The sequence below is a fragment of the Temnothorax americanus genome, unplaced genomic scaffold, assembly GCF_048541705.1.
Source record: "Temnothorax americanus isolate GAGA-0224 unplaced genomic scaffold, ASM4854170v1 Scaffold6, whole genome shotgun sequence".
NCBI lineage: Eukaryota > Metazoa > Arthropoda > Insecta > Hymenoptera > Formicidae > Temnothorax > Temnothorax americanus.
The window spans coordinates 2626712-2649391 of record NW_027509751.1 but is presented as its reverse complement, the minus strand read 5'-3'; the positions used below and the strand labels follow the sequence as shown (position 1 = coordinate 2649391).

The 22680-nt window shown below is 42.4% G+C and overlaps 1 protein-coding gene across 4 annotated transcripts in view; it reads left to right on the top strand.

Annotated features, from left to right (window-relative positions):
* Nvy (CBFA2/RUNX1 partner transcriptional co-repressor nervy) overlaps positions 1-22680 on the top strand; it is a 52215-nt gene that overhangs the window by 23925 nt on the left and 5610 nt on the right. For all 4 annotated transcript variants that reach the window (XM_077419896.1, XM_077419893.1, XM_077419894.1 and 1 more), the window contains exons 2-4: positions 4527-4932; positions 15629-16062; positions 17198-17344. In XM_077419896.1, coding sequence (XP_077276022.1) covers positions 4527-4932; positions 15629-16062; positions 17198-17344 — 987 coding nt within the window. The remainder of the gene's footprint in view (positions 1-4526; positions 4933-15628; positions 16063-17197; positions 17345-22680) is intronic.

Here is a 22680-nt window from a genome sequence, read left to right as displayed (position 1 = left end):
GTAATGTTTTATTTAATTGGTACTAGAAATGTGTCTGTCGTTGCTGCGAGATTCATATTCGCGTACGAAATATAATTTTGATAAATACATGTATGGCGATGTTTTGTCATTTGATAGCTTCGTCTACGGATGGTTAAAAACGACGCTTTTAATTTTATCAAACAGGTAATTTACAAAATTCTCTGTTCTTCTTTCATACTTAGAATACGCAAAGTTATTAATTTACAAATCTACATTTATCACAAAAAAAATTATGTGAATATTATTTATAATATATTTTTTTAAGTCACGTTACTCTTTTTGGTGATAATGTAAATTAATAAATTGCAACGCGTATACATATAATATTATATAATATTACAATTAAAGTATACTTAAGTCTTTCAAATACTTTTAATATTAATACTTCATCAATCAATTGGGCGGATTCTATTCGCTCCTATCATATACTACGTTTACGCGATCGTTACTTCTGTGGTAACTTACGATAATTCCTTCGCGTAAACGGGATTTTTTTTCGCGTAAACAGAATTTTGTATAGTAACTTACGATAATTTACTCCGCGTAAACGAGTGAATTATCGTAAGTTATACTACAGAAGTAACGCTCGCGTAAACGTAGTAATAGTGATATATGCCATGGGGTATGACAGAGGATCGCAAATAACACTTGCGCATATGCGGCGAGCGATTCACGGACAACTGTAACAACGGAAGAAGGCGTCAATTAAAATTATGGTGACCATCTGTTACAATAAAGACCGACACGTCGCGACCGCGAATTGTTCCGTGCGTAAATCCGCCGAAACTGCGTAGCGCAACCTTTTTTCCATCGTCCGCGCGAAACACAGGGAGGGTGGATTGATTGATGAACGACCATAGAAGAATCGGAGAGCGTTGTTACGTGACCAGAATATGGGCTGTTGACGTTTTTATTGCCCGACAGTAATCATGGGTAGTATCAGAACAGAATTTTTTTTTATTGTTTCTCTGTAATTAGATAATTTGTAATTAGATTAAGTCGAAATTGATCGTTTTATAACTGCGTAATCTGAAATCCTCCAAATCGAAATCAATCGTTAAGCGGAAGTGACAAGTTAATTATCTTTTTTCTGTTAAAAATTTTAGAATTAAAAATTTTTTTATCACTTTGTTATATAGAAACTTTTTGTTATATCGGGCTTGCATTTCTCTCTATTTTCTACATACTTCGTCACGAACTTAAACAATTATCCAGTCGACATAAAAATTACGAGCAGATTTATGTTGCAATTAAATTGAACGCGATAGTTACGAATTTGTTATTTAGCGCGCACCTTTTTATCGTTCACAAAATGCATCGCGCGATTTGTCGCGAAACCGAACGGGGTGGCTCGCGGCCGGATTTCCCGGCGGCGCAATTACGTATACGTTAAAACTCGACGGCATTTGGCGATGCAGTTTCGCGCGAAAAATTATAGCGAGTCATCCGTGCGGCCGTTTCTTGGACGCAACGAAGGGCTCGTTTGCATTTCACGTTAATAACGGGACCATGTGGCACCGAAGGCAGCCTGCTGCCAGAGCTGTGCGCGCGTCAATAAAATAAAATTCCATCCGGTACGGAACGGCGGCGGCGGTGCGCCACGTGGATCTTAAAGATTACTCCCGCGTTTCCGCATTTCGTGCCATTTAATTTCCCTTCCTGTGTAATTTTGCTCGCGTCGAACCGAAAATATTATACGGAGCTCATGCAAATCGCTCGGCCCTTAAATCGATTTATACATACGCGACGTTATAAATCGCAGAACGCCTAACTTTTTTCATAAATCAAAGATACGATCGCGGGCGAATGTCTACCACTCTAATATCATCGATTAAACATTGGTCCGCGATCGTTTAGTTTAATATTTGTCATATACGATTAAAATATATTTTTGTATTATAGTAATTTTTTATTCAATTAAATTTCATCATGTTGATCGAACTTTATTCAATTGATCGTACTGTGAAGTTATTAATTTTTTCTTTCTCTACAAAGAGAGAAAGAGAGAGAGAGAGAGAGAGAGAGAGAGAGAGAGAGAGAGAGAGAGAGAGAGAGAGAGAGTGGAAAAACCGATTTTCGTGTATGCACGGAGAACGTGCCGCGCAAAGAGAAAGGTTGATTACTATAATCCAATGTATAGTCAGTAAAAATGGCGCAGCTGTCGGATTGTTCGTTATGATTATTACTTTCAAACGAATGCCATTCAATTTCCTTACAGCCATGCCATTTCCGGTGACATGGTTTTGTCTTCGGACACCGAATGCACGAAATGCGGTATACCGATGCACGTGATCTTGATGTTTGAGATAATATCACTGATACCATCCGGTGTAACGTGTTTCACACGCGTACAAGTATATTAATTCAATTTATGAGCAAGATTTCTTCACATAGAACTAGAGATAAAAAACTCAATAAGACAGTAATATAATTGCCTTTAATTTGAAATAATAATATATTCATCTCTGATATGTGTATGCTTTATACAATATTATAGCATGTATTCTTACTAATGGAAAATTCATCGCATATGTTATGCAAGAAACACAAGTACAATTAACGATCTCTAAAATTGCGACGGTAATTCGTGCATGGCAAAATTTATTCGTAGGTGTTCTCGCGCGCAGTTTTCGCGAAATTATGAAAAAAGGAACCGAACGTTCGACTACTTTTAACGCCGGACGTAGCTGTCGGCGTGGAGCACCGCGCTCGTAAAAGTCTCAGCAACGCGATTACCGCAATAAATATGAAACGAGATCTTGCAGCGTAAGCACGAGGTGGAGAAAAGGAGCGCGCGAGCGCGAGCGTAAGCGGAGAAAAGAAGCTAAAGTATACGCGGGGCGTTGCGTACAGAACGCAAGACGCTTACGCGGCGCGGTATTGCACCGCGGTACCACCTCTGTCAAGCCGATGTAAATCTTTATGCTTAATGTTTACGACTCCTTGTGCGCGTGTTCGTGACCGGCAAACATCACGGCGGCGGTAAGAAAAATTGCACTGTAACTAATTAAAAATAGCTGTATTTGGAAAGCTGTTACTTCCAGTTGCTCGAAAATTTAATAAGAAAATTTTATTCTCTATTTTATTCTTGATTTGTCTACCGCGAGGGATTTAACAAAACCCGTGTGCTATGAAAATCTTAATGATATAAACTATTTAAAACACACATTAAATTGTAATGCTCATGCGAAATTATAGTTCGTGGGAATTGCGGATCTTTCAATAACGTTATTACAGATGTATTGAGTGTATAGTTTGTGAAAAGGTATTTTAAAGGTCTTTTAAAAGTAGACAATAGGTAAACGACGTTCCAGTTCACTAGGCTACCTAATGATTTACTTCAATACGGATTCAAGAGATTTGAAGTTCAATTTCAAATTTTAATTTTCTTTATAGTAAAGAAGCTTTTAATCTTCAGGCCCCGCGCACAGTAAAGCACATATTAGGAAATAAGAATATATTAAATATTCGAAATCGGTATTAGAAATAATAATTAAACATAACGCACATATAGGAAAAGAATAACATACAAGATATAACTATAGGAATATTCCTACATTAACATATCCTAATATTTAATATTTATTACAGGAATATTCCTATATTTATATATCCTAATAAATTATATTTATTCCTGTTCCTGATATATATTCCATTATGCGCCAGGGCCTAAGTCTTCTCTTGGAGGAGACTTCTAGTAAAATCAAGTTCTCAAACGAAAATTCTACTCCAGCGAAAAATATATACGTAGGCGAGAAATCATTTGCAACACGGCGAATATTCGCTCCAGTCCGGCGAACATTTGTAGGCCGTGCGCGGCTAAAAATGACGCGGGGGGCGCGATCAGTTATGGGCGGCAGCGTCCGCGGATCCCCAATAATTCCGTGCTCCCGCGCCGCGACGGATCCTTGTTGGTTTGTAAAACTAACGTCCGTATACGTTCCATTAAAACGGCCATCGGTATGCGCGGCAACGATCCCGCCTCGCCGGGCACGTAGACGAAACATGCGGCCCGGCGCGACGCTCTCATGAAATGGAATCAATCAAATATGAATCGTGTGCACGAGCGATGACGTGCATATAGGTGTGCCCCGCTGTCTCTCCTTGCTCGTTTTCCCGAACGTCTGCGACCGCGTCGATCCGAGTCCGAAATCTCGGTCGAAAGTAGGTGGCACACGTTCTCGCGGAAGTCCGCGGGTAGAAGAGACCGTTAATTTTCGATTACGATATTTTGGCGAGTCTTGCGAATCTTTTCTTAGAAGAAAAAGAAGAAGAAAGGAAAGAGAAAGGGAAAGTAAAGAATTAGGATAACATCTTTTCTTTATCCTTTCTTATTTCCTTCTTTCTCCATCTTTCTTTTTTTGTTTCTTCCTTCGAATACTAAATTTCTAGACTAGAGTGTCTCTTAATTGCGTCATCGCTAGTTATTACCGGTTCCCGTTAACTGTCCTAGAGTCCAACATGAGGGAGCAATTTGCATTTCATTTATATGTCGCCGCCCGCAGGTGAGAAAGCGGCTCGCGAGCATGAAAGTGGAGGGCGGAGTGGCGACGACGACGGTCCTCCACAAGGTCAAGGTCAAGGAAGAGACGAAGGAATGCTGCGGCTATCAGCAGGCCTCGCCGTCGTCCACGTCGGCGGCCACCACCGCGACCGTCGCGACGCTCACCGTCTCGGCCGCGACGGCGATCGCCACGACCGTCACCAACAGCAACGGTGTTTCCACCGTGAACGCGAATCCTTCCACGACCACCACGGTGGTCGTCGCTACCGCTGCTGCCGCTGCCGCTGCCGCTGCCACTGCCACCCCCGTTCTGCAGTCCACCAGTATTATCTGCCATCCGCCGACGACCGCCTCCAACGCCGTAGATTCCTTCCCGGTCGACCTCGACCTCAAGGCCAAGAGTAAGGGTGAGTACCTTTTACACGCATGGCTGAAAAAATATCGATTGCGTGACGTTGGCAGAAAGCACAACGGTGACTCGGTGACAAGTGCTGCCCACGCATCCTTGAAGAGATATACCATCCCTCGTATACGCGGTACGAGAAAATCGATTATCTTGAAAAATATATATTTCATCTTTTTAAAATATGTGTTAATGTCAGTTTTGCTCTATAGAGCAGACGAGATTTTTTCGGAAAGTAATATTTTTTTACCGTCTTGGAGAACGATCGATCGGTCAGGTCAAACCTATTTGCCAATGTAAATATCAAATTGAATTGACCTATCGATTCCTCGCCGTGGTCTAGTTTCACGTAATGTCATCATGCTTTGCAAAATGTAAACTGACGTATTGACAGATTCTTGACGTGACATAGTGGAATTAAGTAGACTGTTGTTTCGCGATACGCGGCGGTTATCGCGGAGAAAATCCCTTCGTCGCGCGCATTAAAAAGCGCAAAAATAGGATTGAAATTGAAATACATGAAACTTTAATCGCCGCTATTAGCGCGAACGATTGCGTCATCATTATTACTTCATGTTTAATTATGACGCAGTGATTCCGAAAGTATATCTCGTTGCCGATAGTATACGCGACGTTTCCGAATTGTTAATGTCCTCTTCACTTCCATCACAGTCGGCAATATATTGTAATAACGTGTCGGCGGAGTGACACGTGTCGTTTAAAAATTAACAACGTGGCCACTCTAGCCCGTTTGATCTATCGCACGACCGTAAAAAACAAATCGCTCGATACCTCAGCTGAATCGCACGCGGGCGCGAGCTCGCTATTCTATTAATTCGGGATATATTCGTTTCTCGGGCGCGGCGGCGCCGGCGTTCGAGTTCGAGAACGCGTCGATGATATGGATACTATAGATATGATACAGGTGCGGTAGGTGCAGTTTATCTAATTTCAGATTCGCATCACGGTACCATTACCTTTTTCCTTCTGTCCTTAACGCGGATTTTCAGTGCTCGTTGTTAGCGCAGCTGTCAGCCGTCAGGCCGTCACGCTGTCGCTTACATAGCACAATCTGTCACTTGCCAAGATTCTGCTATGTGACAGCCAATTTTAAATCGCTGACGAAATTATTAAGTTTTTTTTTAATTAAAACGTACAAACAGCAGAAATCGTAAAAATTAATAAAATTTTAATTGAAGTGTACTGTGTATACGCACGGCAGACCGATGCGGAGTCTACAAAGCTTAACACGAACAAAATAAGCGTATAATACCAGCATGAAAATATATAATTTTTTTTTCAACATTTTGTCACTCGTCGGTTTTAAAAAGTAAGGGAGACCAGAGCTCTAATTTAATCGTACCAAAAGTATACTTCAAAGATCCGATCCTATAGTCTGCGTAAGCCTTTTCCGACGGGCGTCCCCCGGAAGTTGACCCCGATCCTCGAAACTGAAAATTAAAAGGAACGACCTCGCCGATGTCCGCGCGAGAGCCCACGCTGTGGGCGCGTCGTACATTAGTTCGGAATATTGCATGGCGGTACCCGTATATCCAGTCCACGCGCGCTCTCGCTCGAATCGTACATTCAGCCCGAGCCGGTTATCTAGACGAGCGGCGAGCCCGCAGCTAACTTGGAAACCGGGGCTCAGGAAAAAAGCCCCTTCTGGCACATCAAAGCCCGTCATCGCGTCCGAGCGCGGGCTCTCTCTCTCTCTCTCTCTCTCTCTCTCTCACTTTCGGTCTCTCTTTCCCTCTTCGCTCGTCTTAGAATCATAGATTTTTGGACGCAACGTTACATAAAATTATCATAGAAGTGTCGACGCGAGGTATGCCGTTCGCCACCGATTGATATAATTAAAAAATACTTAATAAAATGTAATAGAAACTTTCGACGTATCATATGATACAATGATCTCCTAATTAGAAGGAAATTAGGAGCAAAACTTTGTCTTACATAAGTCATTACGTACTTTGTTGATAGTTAATAGAGCTTGACAGCTATATGTACAAGTTTATCGCGGTCTTTAGCACAGAAGCGTACACGCGTGGATATGTATGCGAAAGCGCGTAATGCAAGAGATCGAAGGGGTGAGAGGGAGAGGAAAGATATATATATATATGTATATATATATAATATATGTATAGAGTATATGCCTCCGTGGGGGATGATGGCGAAACTCCTGCGAGCAGTCAGTCAACTTGGTTGGCTAACCCGGTGTGTGTCGGTTAGGTTCGTGCGCCGCCTGACTGCCTGGTCCAGACGCGATAAGGCACGTCCGACACTTCCACTGGGATTCTGCTCAGGGCTGATATCATATCCGCCAGCGCCGCCGCCGCGGCGCAGCATCCCCGACGCTACGCCGTTCGAGGTGTATTTCGCGATAGTCACCCGCACACCGCGTACTATGCGCTTACGGGGTGCGGCTTACGACCTGGAGCTCGTCCCCGGCGTAGTATGTCCGTCTTTCTCCGCGCGACCGAGGATCTTCGTAAAACTGGAAGGGCTCACGATAGGGAGAACGAGTGACGCGATCGCTTCGAAATCTCATGACGTTACTTAGTTTATAGATGTATATACCGACGAGGGTTGACACCAGTTAAGCCCTTTTGAAGGCGATGTTTAGTTAATTATGCATGATATCTTTCAGGATAACGAAATTATCCCGTGCCAACCCCCAATTTCCATAAACGTTAACTAGGTCATTTAACGGTTTTTTTTTCTACGGTCGGTTTTCATAACAGTTGAAGTTAATCGAGGCTGAATTAATCCTTTGTCTCTATGTAATTCATTTTTTCGGAAAGAGACGGGAAATGAAATTAAACCACAGTTAGCGTTTTTCGATATCTATATATGGGCTAGCAAGATCAGAAGAAGATTCATCAGAGTCCAGTTATTTTTAATTAAGGTTTAGGGGAACGGCCGCGTATAATACATCTTCCGCGCGTTTATCCAAGTTGAAAAAGAAAGACATTAGGCATCGTGACGCGTTAACTTTCAAGTGTGCAACCGATCAGACGGGAACAGTGACCAGGATGAAATCCGAGGATGACGTCCTCGGCCCTTGAGTGCGGTACGCTTGTCCGTCGAGATGAAATCGAACACATGGAGTCGCGAGATGTCGGAATTGAATCGGCGCGGGCGGGAAAGAGGATGCCCGCGAAGAAAGATGCGAGAAAAAGCGGCGACGACGGCGGAAGAAAGGGGAACGTTGTTCGGAACGGGAGAGAAGAAGAACGAGGGAGAATTCGAGAGAGCGGGAAGAGTGTGTAGGGTAGGGATTGCGATCAAAGCCATCTGTTGCATTGTCCCGGCAATTAGGAGGCGACAGCTGAGTCCCACCGTACTTACTTCCAACCAGGGACTCTCAGCCGCGTGGAGCACGTGCGCTTTATCGATCTCTCGCTCTCTTCGTGCCCCGTCGAACGTCGCCCACGAAGACCACCTTGCCCCCGTGGCGGTACCTTGCTTGCGTATGGCTCGGGTGCGTAAATCCGGATGCTAATCCCCCGAGCGCAGTTGCAGTTAGCAGCTGCGATTAGTATACGCGCGCGTACTTCTTCTGTAGCAAATACGTCGCATATGTGTCAGCGAATGAAATAATTTTCGAGGCTAATATTTTCGGGGCAATTTCAACGAATCAACATTTGCGATACTTGTCGATAGGGCATCATCGCATTCTTCGCGTTTTCATGGATAAGGAGTACTATTATACATCAGTTCTGATACGTCTGAAATTCTCAAAACTACCCCTACGAAGTCGACAACGCGTTTCAACGTATTAGGAATTTCTAATCCCTTCTCTTTGAAGAGGAATTAAAACTTGATGAAGATTTGAAAACCGCGAAAGTAGTCTTGTAAGTCAATTTTCTGAAATAAATTGCGACACGAGAACTTGCGTAACAATCTTATAGTTCCGCAAAGTTATATATGAAGTTCTATTTCGCAACTGCGAAAACAGGAGTAAAGATCGCTGTATAAGCGTTGCTAATTGCGCGAATGGCTTACGTCAGTAACAGTCATGCGGCGAAAGTAACTCTCGGGGAAGGAACGGTTGATTGACGTAATAGTTTGCGGCGAACTTCTTCATCCGTTGCGGAATGTCTGGCCGTGATGCGTGCCGCGAAGAAATGAAGAGCCTCGGTAAGAAACAATTTGACGCACGAGAGACATCGGTATACGTTTAAAGGCGTATACGAACACAGAAATCCATAACTCTTATTTAGCGTTAAAGACGCTTATATCCGATACTTAGTACATTTTTAATATCTAATGCGATTTTTTAGTACCGGTTATATAAGCTGGGACGATTACGTTTAGCCGCGTGAATGTGAGTTAAAATATAAAAATTTGGATGATTCGCGCGAGACGAGGATTTACGGAGATTGTACATCATTTGAATATGCAGATATCACGAATAATGGATATCTTTGAGCGGAACTCAAAGAAAAGTTTGCCCGCGGCATCGGTCGGTCGTGACGCTTCAAATGCGACGTTGCTTCGGTTCGGGTTCCGCACGTGTATGTGTGTGTGTGTGTGTGTGTGTGTGTGTGTGTGCGCGCATATGGTCCACAAGGCCGGCCCACATGGGTAAACTTTGATTTTCTACTGCGGACGAAGACAAACGGGGCTTCGCAGAAAAATGGCTTGCGGTTACCCGAAATTTTCTATGGTATATGGTTTCTTTTATACGTATCGAAATTCTATGACGTCTATATTGTAAGAAGCTTACGAAAATGCTGCAAATTATAATTTAATAATTATATTTTTTACGTTTGCTCAGGGAATTATTAAAATAAATTTTGCATTAGAAGCCCCACAAAATCGACAAAATATAGAGGACGTAGATCGGCTTTTTTGATATTTTTTAAATAATTGTATCTGCGCTGACTAATCGCTATATTTCCTGCGGATCGCCAAAGTTCTCAACCTCAATCCCATTTGGCCCTATTATCACGATAAAAAAATGACAATCAACGTGCGTTCGCTCGGGGGATATCGAGACCGCGGATGTTCGTCACGCTCAAAGGAAATTGGGAAAGGAGAGCGTTTCTCCTGATAAGCTTCCGGTGTGGGAGGTGGGAGCGTGGTGGAGCGACGGACGAGAGACAAGGACGGAGAACCGCTGCAGGAAGTAACAGCTGGCCGAAGGGATAGCAACATCAGCAACAGCAGCGGCAGCAGCAGCAGCAGCAGCGGTGGCGGCGGTGGCGGTGGCGGCGGCGGTGGTAGCTGCGGCAGTACCATTACCATCACCCAGCTAGATATCTTCTCTCTAGGTTTCTTGTACATACGAGCACATAGGCACATGCACATGATGCGCATCGCACACGTGCGCGACACGAACGAAAGACGCGCGGTTGCATCGGCGCAGCCGGGAAGATTGCACTCGTCACAAGAGAGTTTGAGTGACAGTCGTGTGCAATCACGACGCGCGACGCTGATTAAACATTCGCGTGTCGCGCACATGCTCTCGCACACCGACGGTCTTTAACCTTGGTTACATGGTTACATGCACGGAGAACTTTGACAAACGTGAATACCTGCCGACATCTGTACCCAATAAGACCTACGTCTCTTTTTCCAAACGTCCGATGTATCTAATCTCCCTATTTTCCATCTTTCCCTGCACAGAAAAAAAGAAGTGTCAAATCAACACTGATATACCGTATACGCAAGAGTACTCGGTAAAAAATTTCGAGTTAAATTTAACACATTTCACATGTTTCAATTTATCCACTTTAATTTTTATGTTAATTTAACAGAAGGCAAATATAGACATAACACAAGTAATATGTGAAAAATTGCAATTTAAATGTGTCACAACACGTGGACGCTATGCGGAAGTAAAGTTTATTTTAAATTAATTAATAATGTTGAATTTAATTAAAATGAAAGGACGCGGCGTGGTTTACACGCTGCAATCTGCAATCGTTATCGGAGGAGCAAAAGAAAAAGGGCGCGATAGCAATCTCAACGGGAGATTTCGCACGAACTCTCTGCTATTTTGGAAACGAGTTGGACACACTGGTAACTGTGGTGATACCGGAATCAATGGCAGCTGGAAAATCTGAAGTGTTGTCTATCAGGGTATACAGAATATATCACAAGCACATAAAGAAGCTTGCTTTGCGTATTGCCAAGGCGAAAGGCTTAACTTACATTGACGGGTACTCTTTTTTTCCTCCTTTTCCTTTTCTACCGAGTGTGGTGACTTCTCTTCATATACATGTGTTGCGCACGTAGATGAAGAGAAGTCACCACGCTCGGAAACGAGTAATAGAATAAGGGGAAGGAGGAAAAAAGAGTACCCGTTAATGTAAACCAAGCCTTTCTCCTTAGATCCTCCTTAAATTCTCCTTAGATTATACACATTGTATAATCTATGGAGTTGGGACCTCTACAGTTTAACGCCGATTCCGAACGGCTATATTTTTTAGAGAAGTTCTCTTGGCAAGACATACTCTCTCGGTGGTTTGCCATTGCCTTCCGAGAGGAAAACGAACGAATATAATTTTTCTAGCTCTACCGGGAATCGCGAACCCGGGACCTCTGGCTCAATAGACCAGTGCGCGCTGCAATGTCTACTAGGCCACGCTCGTCCTCAATTATTCTTTCTTCTCTTTTTCTTGCAGAAAACAGAAGACAGCGATACCTCTGTATAATATATAACATAAGAAAATGTCGACTTAACAGATGGAAACTCTTATAGAGAGGAAAGTAACACAACTTAGGTGTGTATTTTAACATATAAAATATGTCACCAAGTGCATTTACATATATATAAATTGTGTTATTTTAACTCTTAGAAACGTTGAATATTAATTCAACGCAGAAAAGTCAAAATAACACAATACAATATGTTGCATTTAACACCAGTGTATGTTGAAAATTTAACGCAAAAATTTCTACACGGATAGAAATCCACTTAAATACAAAATGCCTTTTACCGTGTATATAATTTTCTTATAAGAATTTCAACTTTATTTCAACTCTTTTTTTCAATCTAACTAAATAAAACTTCGTTTAACTAAATAAATGATATTTCAAGCAAGCAAGTTTTCCTCGTTCAATGCAATACAATTTCATTTGAAGATTATATATTCTTGCGTATATACAAGAATACAAGTATATATAGTATTGATTTGACACTTGTTTTCTTTTCTGTGTGAGGCATTTTTCACGATTACAGTATGTTATTAACCGTTATGACAATATTAAATAGCAATACATCAGATATATATATATGACAACTGATGTTACAATTATTTACCCGTCGCAATAACGGAATAATAATACCGCAACATCATACGATGCAATAATCATGTTTGTTAATTACTTCATTACAATCTATTTACATAATTATATCGTTCACGTATTATTTGCATATTATTATTATACCGCGTGCATAATTGTAATTATAATTTTATTTGGAGGTACGCAATCGCGCGGCGCGGCCAAATTTTTCGCGGGCCGGAAGAAGCGAGCGCGAGAATTTTGTTCGGGGAATAATCAATCTTTGTTTTATCGCGTCGCCCACTTGATCGCCGGCGCAATTGAGACATCGCGATTCGAAAATGGATGGATTCTGGATGCTCGCGCACCCGCATAGATGCCATCGTTGATGTGCCGCGGGAGATGCATCGCCATGCACGATTTCGTATCGTGTATAAAATCATCGTCATTAGCGCGAGGCAACCGCTCCTCTATCAGTTCACTCGGCTGTATTCAACCGCCCCGGGAATAGAAACGGGACGAAAATTGGTCCCGATTTTCAATTATAAATTCGGCGTTGAACTTGTTTCGGTTGTACGTGCGTGCGAAGAAAACGCTCGCAGCGATGTATAATTATAATTAAATCCGTGTCTGGTGTTTTACTTTGACTTGCACGACTGTCCATACGCGTAAAACGCCGACGGTCAACGTTAATAAATCGTAAGCGAATAAACATCAGCAGAGAGCCCGCGCGCCGGCAACATTTATCACATATTTATGGCGTATTACAATCGAATAATATTAAAATGTTACGTCTGAGTTTACAGATCGCGCAATTAAACATATACCTTTGTTCGCCTATCGAACCAGGTAAATTAATTCGCCGACAGATAACGGAAAGAAGCGCGTGACAAATCGTTAACGAACCGACGAGAGAAATAGCGATGATATTTATCGCTTGAATGAATCCTGCGGGCGAGAGGCCATAATAATTACCACGTAATTGCGATTCGTATCAAAAAGTGACGACTTATACTTTTCGCGAAAATCTCTCTCATTTTTTTTCTCTTCCTCGGTTGGTCCCGGCTGGATCGCGGAAGTATGCAAAGGCTATTTTCGCAATCGCTGCTCGCAATCTTCCCGCCGGCATGGGCAGCCCGCGGCGGCACGGCAGTTACCGAGACCATCGAGGGGGAATTTTTCCGTGGGATATCACGGCGGCGCGGCGCCGCCCCGTGTGTAACTAATCTCGCTTTTACGCAAGCGGCGGAAGGCGCCTTGTGTGTACTCAGGCTCCACCGTCATATCGCATAAGCCGTAAGGTAGTTTAGTTTGTCGAGAGTTCAGGTACAGGTAATTACCTACCGGCTACCGGCGTCAGGTGGTAGTGACACGGTAGCGTCGACCTTCTTCCTCGTCCTCCTCCTTACTTGCGCGCACCATCTTCTCTCCTACCTCCTCTCTTTCTCTTTCTCGCGCGTTCTCTCGGCGTCTCGGTCATGTATTTGTGCGTACCCACGCAAAAATACTTCGTGACAATCGGTTCCATTAGCTTAATGGGACCGTCCCTCCCGTCGATAGATTGACCGTCTTATCTGACAGTCCCCACGTGCGTTATGAACGCAAAGTTCGGGTTTCGCATTAATTATTCGGCGTCTCGTCCGATGTTGCTTAAAATCTGAAAGTTATTTCAACGGTAGTTGCGAGAAGCGTGTTGCGCGTTTCACGTAAGCCAATAATTGGATGCAAAAAGCAATTTATAATCTATAAATCCGATAGACTGTGTTAGATTAATTACTATCGATTAGTAAACATGTGTTGTCGTGTTAGGTTATAGCCCTACATTGTATAGATTGTTTTATGGGATACCTGCGGCTCTTTAATTATGAGCGAGTCATGGAACGCGGTGTTTAAATATTGCGTAGAAAAAGTTCTTTGATGTGCGAATTTATTATGGTAATAATGCTTTATTGCATATGGATATACCTATAATATGGATTATATTTCCATTCAATCTCATTTTGATAACGCCATCATCATTGGCAACGAGACAGGAGAATATAAATTATATTTCAAACCATTTTCCATTTTTTAAATAACTTTGCGGTCTCTCTGACATTGTTCCTGGCATTTTTAATTTTTGTAACTCTTTTCATTATTCTATTTTTCATGATATTTCCATAAAACTCATTTCGTCTGCTAAACATAAAAATATTTTCTTGTTATCTGTTCCTAACACGTGTTAAACGTAATTAATAAATAAACAATGAATTGGGATTAGAAATCTCGTTTAATTTAGGAATTTCGTCTTTGTACGCGAACGAAACTCGAGCATAAATAATCTTCGTTCACGCGTATTGCCTATACGATTCCGCGACAGTCGGTCGACTGATCAATCGCGATGAAGTAACTCGCCGATGTGCGGCGAAAGGGCCACTCTCGCGCAGAGTTTGCTGTCGATCGACGTTGTTATGAGCCGCGTTACGGAGACTAGCGCCTGATGTAACGTTTCGTTATCGGCATACTCGGTATGCTCCCGTCGTTTTCGCCACGCATGCCGCAGGCGTTCCACGAGAGATAACGCGCCGCGCGCGCACAGAACGGGAACAAGACAAGGTAGATGACACGGCCCGTAATTGCATGTTATCCGTTGCATCCACGCGCGCGCGCGAGCGCGCGGGCGTGTCCGCGTTCCTGGGCGTGTATACGCGCGTATACACAACAACGGTACGACGTTGCATACTACGTGCGCAAGTATAATATGCACGCGCAACGTATATGCATGTGCGTTTGTGCGGAAGAGGGTGTTTGCGCTACCGGATCCAGCTCGGCTGCCCGTTCCACGTGCCCTCGGTGCTTGACGTACCATCACGGATACGCCGACACAAAGGACGTTTGTGGCGGCGCCGTGCTTTCCCGAGCTTGGGATCTCTTTCGGTGTTTCAAATGTAAATAACGCTTGCGCTCCGCGGCTTTATCGAATGACCCGTCCGCGTCGGTATGGAATCGCGTGGATCAAGTTGCGCGGTGAAATATATATAGCCTTCGTCTTCAGTATCAGCTGAAGCATGGCAATTTTTGCATCGATGAGACGTTGTAAACTTTTTATCTGCTCATATTTCAAATAAGCTTCAGAAACGTTTCGATTAAAAATTCATACGATAGTGTGTTCTTGGTCTATACTAAAGGTTTATATTATTTGTTACACATATAAAATCTTTTAGTACATTTATAATTGTAATAAGTTAATAGATAAATATTTTATATAGCTAATTAAGCTTTTAATTAGCCATATAAAGTTTTCAGTTAAGCGACTTTACAGATAAATATAAATACAAAAAATTAGGTTTTGTAAATCGACTTGAGCTCAGAATATATGAAATCTATCTTCAGACTGATTGTGAGAGTTAATTAGATTTTGAGTGTCAATGCGAATATTCCTAAAAGATAAATTACTCAAAGGTCATAACTGATTCTCATTGCAGCATCCTCCGCAACGCGGGAGAAGCCTTCGCGGGAAGAAGCGGTTCAGCCTGAGGCGCACTCGCCTTCCTCTCAGCAGCATCAAAGGATCGGCCAGCAGAAGCAAACGAACGGCCCTCGATCGGAGTACAAAGGCGCGTCCGGTTGCTCGAGATCTTCTGACAACGACAGCCCTTTGCCCTCGCAGCCGCTCAAGCCCGAGCTCGAGGAGGGCGCTCCAGGTGCTGGAGCGAATGCTGGGCCCAGGACGACGGACGAGCAGGGCGACGGCACCGCGCTGGCGAACGGCACCGCCGCCGGTGCATCCAGATGTGTCAGCGGTATCTTCGCGGGACACGGCAAGCTCAAGAGGTTGCTGGGCACTCTCGTGCAATTCGCCACCGATATCTCGGTAGACACGGGTGACACAGTGCGCACATTGGTACTCGCGCTTTTGGTAAGTAAACGGCATTTTTATTTGCAGAGGTTTTAGTTGCAAATTTTTATTTAGTTTTATTATTTATTTAATATAATTACTATTAATTTTTAATGTAATACTTCTTTGAACGCAGAAATGTTAATATTCTTTATAGGCGTTAAGAATATTGAGTCATCAATAATTATGCGTAACGCATAATCGGGATTAATGCTGATTTTTTATTTGTTCATTTATTTTCTATCGACATTTTAGTAAATTTTATTGGCACTCGTTACGATTTACACATGAACCGTTAGCTCATATAGCAATCTCTGTTAGTGTTGTTCACCACGTAGCTCGCATCTTCGAGTATCTTCTCGCGCATGCAAGACCTTTCCGGATTTACGAATTCTTTCACAGAGTACCAACAATAAGTGATATACGCGTACCAGCTGACGCGTAGTTTCTGTCACGTGCTGAAATCACATTTGCAATATGCATCAGCGTACTTTCGCGTTAGATGCACCCGTATAGTTTAATTATAAGCATCTTTCTCCGTAGACATTGCTTTACATTATTAAAATGGATCAAGAATTTCTTTTCGATCCGGATAAGGCAAGCGTACAATTATTAATTTTGTTATCGATGAAAATTTTATCGTGGCAAACTTGAAGCTGGTAACACCATCGTTGTGAAAAATATAATGATAACTTTTTTTGTTTACGCAGCATTTTATCAGTTACATTTTGGCAATGATAACTCGTCGTGAAAATTCGTGGTCCGATTGTTGACTAACAAGCGTCAGATAACGATTCCGCGATGTGCATGTGCAATGCGTGCACGCGCCGGCACACGGGATGAAAAAAAGCATAGTTAATCGATGACGGCCGTACCGTGTCGTTAAACAGCTCGTAAATATTCAAAGTACGTACGTAATGCATAATGTCGTCGTGTGTACCGAGCGTGCATACGTCCCCGGAAACGTGACATCTGGTGACCGTGCTTAACTGTAAAACGATCGCGGCACGTGACAAACGCAAAACCAAATCCAACCGAAGCCGGGCGCGCGCGCGCGCAGCAACTCGTTCCGGAAACGCGCGTTTCGCTACGGGATCCGATCTTTTTGCCGTGAGGATTGAATTACACGCGGCGCCTGCCGTGTCGTTAATTGCAGAGCGGCAGCATGACCGCGGAGGAGTTTCACTCGGCGTTGCAGGAGGCGACCAACTTCCCGCTCAGAAGCTTCGTCTTGCCGTACCTCAAGCACACCCTGCCCTCCCTGCAGAGGGACCTGAGTAACGCGGCCAGGGCGAATAATCAGGTAAAATCGATTTACCTACGTTTTTACGTTTACTTCATTTCTAGCTGAACGAAAATTTATTTTCACGCGTAACAATGAATAAAAATCCAGTCACGAGAAAAATTACGCTTGCATCACGCAATATCGTTTTTTTCAGGTATAATTCAACTATTATTATTACTATTTTATCAATCTACCGCATTACAATGCGCTTTTATCTCGAGGCAGCTCTTCAACAGCCTGCACTTTTAAATTTTGATTAATGCTCGCGAGTAAGAGGAAAAAAAGTATCCATATATGAGTTTCTCTAGATTCGGCAAAGTCACAAGACTGCAATGAGAATAACGGTGACGGCTGATTCATAAGCAGTCCCGATGCTTTATTGGAGCCACCACGGCGGTCATAAATCATTGCACTCGTGTGCAACGCGACGCGGCGCGGCACGTACTTAACGATGCATGAAGACGCGCATTCCCCGCGCCGCGCGCAAAAATCGCTTTCTCGCGGCCGGGATTTGTCGCAATCAGAATAAGTCACTTGTGTATACTATATGTCGGATATACCGAAATTAAACACGGATGTCCTAATTCTTTTCTAATCAACGTCGAGGAATTTTAGTTAACATCTGCACTGTGACTTTTCAAATACAGATAATTGCAGATAATGGACTAAAATAACACTGTGTTAAAATAATAAATTTTGACACATCCCTAGTGGAAAAATTTCTCATATTTTCTCAGAAATTTTGTAAGGAATGAGGCTTATAAAAAATCTTGAAAAAAATATATGTTTCTCAAATACTTTCAGAAATAATTGGATGGGAACATTTCATTATCTGTATGAAAATTTCTGATAAATTGCACATATTTTCCCATATATTTATTCATTTTTCTACAAAAATGTGTTGGAGGGAGAAAAATCTGAAATATTTTATTATAATATTTTGTCCAAGTTTTTCTGGAAAACGGTTCAAGTCATAAAAAAAGAAACTAAATAATTCTGAGCATTCTGAGAAAGTCTGAAAATTGTTATAGAAATTCTAATTAATAATATGAAAAATTCTGAGTCATTTTTCCACCAGGGATGGTAGTTAAAAATAACAAATTGTTATTTAACTCAAGATATTGATTCAAATTTTATTCTTCAATATTTAATATTTAATATTTAAGGGCAGTATATGTGATTTTTTTTATCACGCTCTCCGAGGGGAATATCACAACGAAAAATAAGGGAGAGACGAACAGATCCCGCGCGACATTACGCCGTCGCTCTAAATGGCGGATCAAAGTCGCACGTGGCCGGCTCGCCTTCCAAGAGAGAGCGGTCGCGATCTTGAGCAAGGGAAGATCACCGTCCGCAGCGTTTGTCATGCTGGAACCGGTCCGTGCCCTTTCAAAGATGCCGCCGCACCGTCGCACGTGCCTGATGTCTCTCACTCACTCTCACCCTCTTTCTTTATCGTGCTCGAATCGCGCGCCCGCCCATAAATTTGTATGCACTACTGCGCTCGGGCAAGTGCAACCGCGCCCCCGAATCCCTTCACGCGTTCGTTCCCCCCAACCCCCCCCCGCTACATTGTGGCCAGTAAGTGGAACCACAAAGTATGCCGTTCAAGATAATAGACGAGTCACCGCGGACTCATGCAAAGGGATGTACTTTTATTTCTTTGCTTCCTCTACATTCTTGAAGGAGAAGAAAAATAGCTCTCCTTCCTTTCTTTCAAAGCCTGCGGAATAAATTATCGTGAATATTAATGGCGAATGTTGTTTAAATATAAATTTTATAGTGTTCTTTCTCCTCAGAATAAGTTGATTAATTTCAAAATAAAGGAATTTAGATCTTCGATTAAAACTTTGTAAATTTCGACGATAGTAACGTTCATTTATGTTAAATTTTTAATTTCTTTCCTAAAAATCACTGTAGATTGAAATAATGTAATTTCGAAATGTCACGTAAGACCGGTTCTACATTGGTCGTATCGTAATAGCATAATTCATAAGAAATTGATCAATTGCGGTCGAATTTGAGGAGAATAATCAACCGTGATTGGTCAATTTCTTACGATTTATGCTACGATACGACCAATGTAGAACCGGGATAACGTAGCGCTTGCGATTCAAAGTTCGTTCGTATCTCGCAATAAAGTAATGATTAATTATTCATTAGTTAAATTTTAAACCGAGCTTTAAAGCGGCTGGTACGTCAGATGTCAGTTTCCCAGATTATAAAATTTATTTTCCAAACCAGCGACCACGGCAGTGCATCCGCCGTTTCATTTCTTTGTGTGGCGCGCCAACTTTTAGCTTTCAATTGTGAAACGATTATATTACAACGACGATTCAAGAATTATACGAAACGTTACATAACTTTGAAATTATAGCTAGCAGCGATATTTTCATTTCATCAATCGGGAACTGTATCGTTAAATATCGTTCAACGATTGGATAATGCAAGAATTACAGGCGGCGGCGGCGGCGGGCGCCTCGTCAGATCGCTGCGAGAGAAAAATCGATTTTAAATACATCCCGGAATCTGCGTGAGAAATTGCGTGTCAGGTCCGGGGGACACTCCGTATAACGAACGCGACGCGGTAGCGCGGGAGGACGCGGTAAAATCAACAGAGGCAAGGCTGACCGGCTGGCAGGTTGTTTTAATTTCCCAGGCTACTTTCCGATCGTCGGTGGGAGCATGCCAGTCTGTTGATGGATGAACGACTCGGCTATGTAGCGAGATGGAGAGAGGGGGGAGAGAGAGGGAGAGGGAGAGGGGGAGAGAGAGAGGGAGAGAGAGAGAGAGAGAGAGAGAGAGAGAGAGAGAGAGAGAGAGAGAGAGAGAGAGAGAGAGAGAGAGAGAGAGAGAGAGAGAGAGAGACGGGCGGGCGGGCTCGAGGCCGGCGGAAAGAAGCGCTATACCGATTTTTGCTCTTCTTCTCGAATCCCCTCATTCAGCGTGATAAACCCGTTGCGATACACGTGAGATACACGGAATTTGATAATCACGCGTGATACGTGTTACATTACATGTTATTATTCCCGATAATGTGTGAAAAGAGAAAAAATACATACGTGTGGCCTCGTTGATATCCTTGTCTCATCAATTTTAACATTTTTCTGCGCGGCGAATTAAAAGATTCGAGGGAAGAGTTGCGCGGCGATAAATTCTTACAAAATCCACTTTTTTTATACGAAATAATTTAGGCTTTGGTGGAAAGAATCGCTCGTGGGAAGAACCGATTAAATAACGCTGCATTTCAGAGAATTATAAGAGAGCTCGAAACTGTTCGTCTGTAATGTATATAATCTCGTCCTTAAAATTATCCCTTGCATACAATTTCTCGCGCTGAATCCGTGGATGTACGATTTTAATCCGATATACTTTGGCCATCCATGTACGCATCGGCTGGTTTGAATCCGGTGCTTGCAATTATTTATCTGCTAAAAAAAAAAAATGAAAGGTAAGTAGCTCCTATATATACATCGTATTTTATATCGGGCGGAAACGTTTGCGCAAATTTGCGGGGAATTAACGTTAGAGAAAATGCATTAACGCTTTTATATGCGTTTCCACCGTGGTTGTACAAATCTGTGGCGCATTTAAATTAAGAGTATTCGCGAAAAAGTATTTCTTCAACTTACTTGCGCCGTACATTCATGAACAGACACGATAGGAAAGCTTGGAATAGTTTTTAAGATACAAAAAAAAGATCTACAAATAAAATAACGTAATTATAGAAATATTACGCGATCGCGCAATTTTAAAACGTTGGAATAATAAGATTGTGTGATAATAGTTAAATAGAAGTTTTCGCAAATATCTAATAAATGACAATTTTCGAGATGAGATAAAGCGTACAGAACTTCGAATCGATTTTTTTCGTAGAACTTCATTGCATGCGGGATCGAATTATTTCATGTTCGCGCCGTAACACGAGCCTTTAGTGCAAAGAAGCTCATTGTAGCGATCAATTGATATACATCCTTTAATTTCCGACGCCGCGAAATTCGAGCCTGGGAGGTTTAATGGGAGTCTTCTCTCGCTTACGCTACTGCCCGCAGCTGTTGCCCGTCTCGAAGGCGAGCGCGAAACGGAAAGAGTGAGGCGCGTCGCGTCGGGCGACAGAGCGCTCTCGGTGGGGTAACGAATTGCAAATTAATAACGAGCATTTACATTTCTGCTGACGCAACGAAGGCGCACGTGAGGATCGAAAGTCGCAGGCGCACGGCGTTGGTTTTCCGGTTTTCCCTTCGCGACATCTTCCCCGACGCGTAATACTCGGCGTCATATACATGTAAATCGTTGAGACTTCTTGCGACATTTGTTTCTTAAAAATTATTGAAACAATTAAGAGCTCGTATCTGTTAAATTTGGATTTTATAACAGGCTGGTATACATATTTGCGATAAATGGTTGATATTTTAAAAATAATCAGAAATCTTTTTATGAGTAGTCAAAATGATAGATTTTTTGTTGGCATTTTTATTGGCGTGGTTGGTAAGGAATATAAAATTATAAGCATTTTAAATTGAAATAGGGGGATAAGGAGATTGCCAGCATTTCATGTTATACTATGTTGGGGCATTTAATATGTTGGTTGTGTATTCAAAAAAGAACTTGTTCTATTTAATTATTTTATCTGTTTGAAAATATCTCTTAATAAAGTAAATGAAGAATTACATGTTCGCATGTGTCAAATACTGTAAAATGATTAAGGGCTAATTAACGACCAAAAAAATGGTTGTCAGAAATTGAATTCGTGTATTAATTTAAATGTAAAAATGGAACATTTTAACTACACCGAGTTTTCATCAGCCAAGTAAGTAAATTATACAATACATTTAAAACTGAGATCGAATAAAGAACGATAAAGAAATACGATTAAAACTTGAGAATACCATTATTAAATAGGGAAAGTAAGTCAACATTGATAAAACATAATAAAATATCTCTTAAGATTCGTCACTTTTCAAGCAGAAGCTAGGTCCCTGGGGAAACGGTTGCGAATATTTTCGCACATGTACAGCGCGAGTGGTCATCTACCTGGTCTGCCGATCGATGATCGTTAATTGCGAGTCGTGGAAACGAAAGAGCTCGCAAGTAAGGGCGGGAAAAAGAGGTGAGAGGTGAGGGAAGGGGAGAAGGTTGGGAAAGGTACCGATATTGAATTAGAAGCGATAAATCCCACCCTGCCATGCCGACTTCGGTATTGGGGCAAGAGAGGGCACGACGGAATAAGGGGCTCGACGAGAAGAACTTCGACTGGGTGGTCGCGAGTGGCGCGAACGGCGATAAAGAAAGCAGTGAAACGAATATTAAAAGTCGAAACCGATGTGATCGGGCGGGATCAATCGGTCTCCAGT